Source organism: Ipomoea nil, unplaced genomic scaffold, assembly GCF_001879475.1.
Source record: "Ipomoea nil cultivar Tokyo-kokei standard unplaced genomic scaffold, Asagao_1.1 scaffold1125, whole genome shotgun sequence".
Taxonomy (NCBI): Eukaryota; Viridiplantae; Streptophyta; class Magnoliopsida; order Solanales; family Convolvulaceae; genus Ipomoea; species Ipomoea nil.
This window is the reverse complement of record NW_017617553.1, coordinates 1,045,993-1,048,480: the sequence shown is the minus strand read 5'-3', so window position 1 is coordinate 1,048,480 and position 2,488 is coordinate 1,045,993. Positions and strand designations below refer to the sequence as shown.

General features: G+C 38.3%; 1 protein-coding gene across 1 annotated transcript; it reads left to right on the top strand.

Annotated features, from left to right (window-relative positions):
• Positions 1-721: 721 nt before the first annotated feature.
• LOC109183400 (protein RKD2-like) lies at positions 722-1,974 on the top strand. Its single transcript, XM_019333480.1, has 3 exons — positions 722-843; positions 926-1,394; positions 1,816-1,974. The coding sequence occupies exons 1-3, from the start codon at positions 722-724 to the stop codon at positions 1,972-1,974; spliced, it is 750 nt and encodes a 249-aa protein (XP_019189025.1).
• Positions 1,975-2,488: the final 514 nt, after the last annotated feature.

The window sequence follows — 2,488 nt, the reverse complement described above, 5'->3', positions numbered from 1 at the left end:
ACTTAGAAGGGAAAGTGTAATACTTTTATATCAAAGTGTAAAGTATTACACTTCACCTTATAAGTAACAAACGTTTTATTCTTAATTAGTATTACATTTTACAGTATAAGTATTACATTTCCATGTTGACCAACCCGTCTCACCAATCGTGATCCGCGAGACGGTCTCACACAAATGTGACCCATTTTAAAAATGTTTGTTAAATTATAAAACAAATTGGGGTTGCGTTTCAACTGATTAATGACCACGTTAGTGGTACCATTTCATTGGGGCAACTCTAGTCAAGTTGGTTAGACTATTGCTACAATGTTCTTTTTAATTAATTTGAGACACCTATGGGCAACCTATGCACGCCTAAAAAAAAAATGCCGGTGAAATAATTATGCGACTTGTGATTTACATTTGCAGTAACTTTAGGAAATAGGAACAAGTTTTAATTTTGTGGACTTAAATTATTAATCCAAAACTGGTATGACCCAAGTATTAAAAAGAAAATATGTTTTTCCCTCCAATAAATTTGGGAGCATTACAAATGGAGTATATTAGTGATTACATAGTGGGTTTAATTTAATAAAAAAATTGAAAGAGTAATAATGAGTTCACAATTAATACAATCCACAATACTAGATAGTGTAACTCCCACAATCTTCATCGGCACTTACTCCAATCCTTTTCCTCTCCCATATTTATACCCTCTTCAATTCCCCCCATTATTCTCGCCATGGATCCAACACCGTTCAACAACGTTGTTGTTCATCCCAAACTCGAAAACCAGAATGCCAATGCTGCTGCTGCTGCCGCCGCAGATTGGTTATTCTTCGATGACTATTATACTAATCTCATGTAAGCACAAGCTAATAAGGAACGCACTTTAGTTCGATCTGTTTCTTTAGTTTATATATATATGATTATATATTTTGTGTAGGGCGACAACATGGGATGAAGAATCTGGGTTTTGTGAAAGCTTCAACAACTGCGGCGGCGGCTCCAACATTCTGGGAGACTTGGACTTGGACAAGATGTGTGGAGATTTAAACGTGTGGGACTATGACGACCCTTCAGCGGCAATCTTCAAAGAAGAAGAAGAAGAAGAAGAAGGAAGGTCTGGGAGTTCAGGAGGATCGAACAATAATGGTGATAATACAGAGACGATGAGGATAGGTGCAGGGATGAAGAGGAAGAAGAAGGTGGGGGGCGGAGAAAGGTGTTGCAAGAAGCCTGCTGCGTTGGAGTTTGATGAGATTCAGAAGTACTTTTGTGTGCCCATCACGAAAGCTGCCAAGGAGTTGAAGGTTGGGCTCACGGCGTTGAAGAAAAGATGCCGGGAACTCAACATCTCGCGCTGGCCGCATCGTAAGATCAAGAGCTTGGCCTCCCTCATTCATAACATTAAGGTATCCATATCACTGTTGTAAAAATTAGTTTAGGTGCAGACTAGGCATTAGGCCCCCCTAGACTTAGGTAATTTAAGCTCTAGACGACTCTTAGTCAGCCAGTCAATGAATTGGGTGTCTAATTCGGCTAAGTTGGTGCCCAACTGGATCAAGTTGGCACTCAACTCAGCCAAACTCCACTCTTATATTTTTTTCAGTTATGTACTCAATTAACCATCTCATTAACTATTTTGAGAATTATAACAATTTCTCAATCATCCCTGAGTGAGAAAAGTGGAGATAATATATTCGGATTACTCGGGGGCCTAGGTGCCTGTGCCTTCTGCAACATTGATCCATATGCATATGCATGTAATCAATTATTATTTTATATTTATATTTATATTGGTGAGCATTAAGTTGAAATGTATATATAATGTAGGAGTTGGGGATGGGCAATGAGATTGAGATGCTAGAAGAGCACAAGAGAATGGTGGAGTGTATACCAGAGATGGAGCTGACTGAAAGAACCAAGAAATTGCGGCAAGCTTGCTTCAAGGCTAATTACAAGAGAAGGAAGTCTCTACCTCATATCCCTTAGCTTCTCATTAATTCAATTCGATCATCTCATCTTTAAAAAACTTGTTTTCGATCTACAAATGTGTTCATCATATCCCCTCGATCTTCAAATTAAAAAACGAAAACATACATACATATATAATGCCCGCCCTCTCATCTTTTCTCAATATCTATCTATCTCACATCATTTTCATTTCCGATCCTGCGCCTTATCTTGCTTGAGTTACGTTATATCATGTTTGCATTGGCACGATCTTATCACCTTTCACATGGAATACATAATCGACTTGTTTCCTATCTTAATGCCATTACAATTTACAGGGGCGGAACCCCAGAATTTTTGTTCAGTGGGGCCGGAATATTATAACAAAAGGATACTTTGGAAAAAAAAAATGAAACACTTAGCCAGGCAATTTATATCCTACACCACGGCGCGCGTTGCACTATGCGCCCAGATGCAAAACGACGTCGTTTTAATTTTTTTTTTTTTTTTGAAATTTCCCGCCCAAGTGAATGACAGTAGTTTTTTCTTAAAA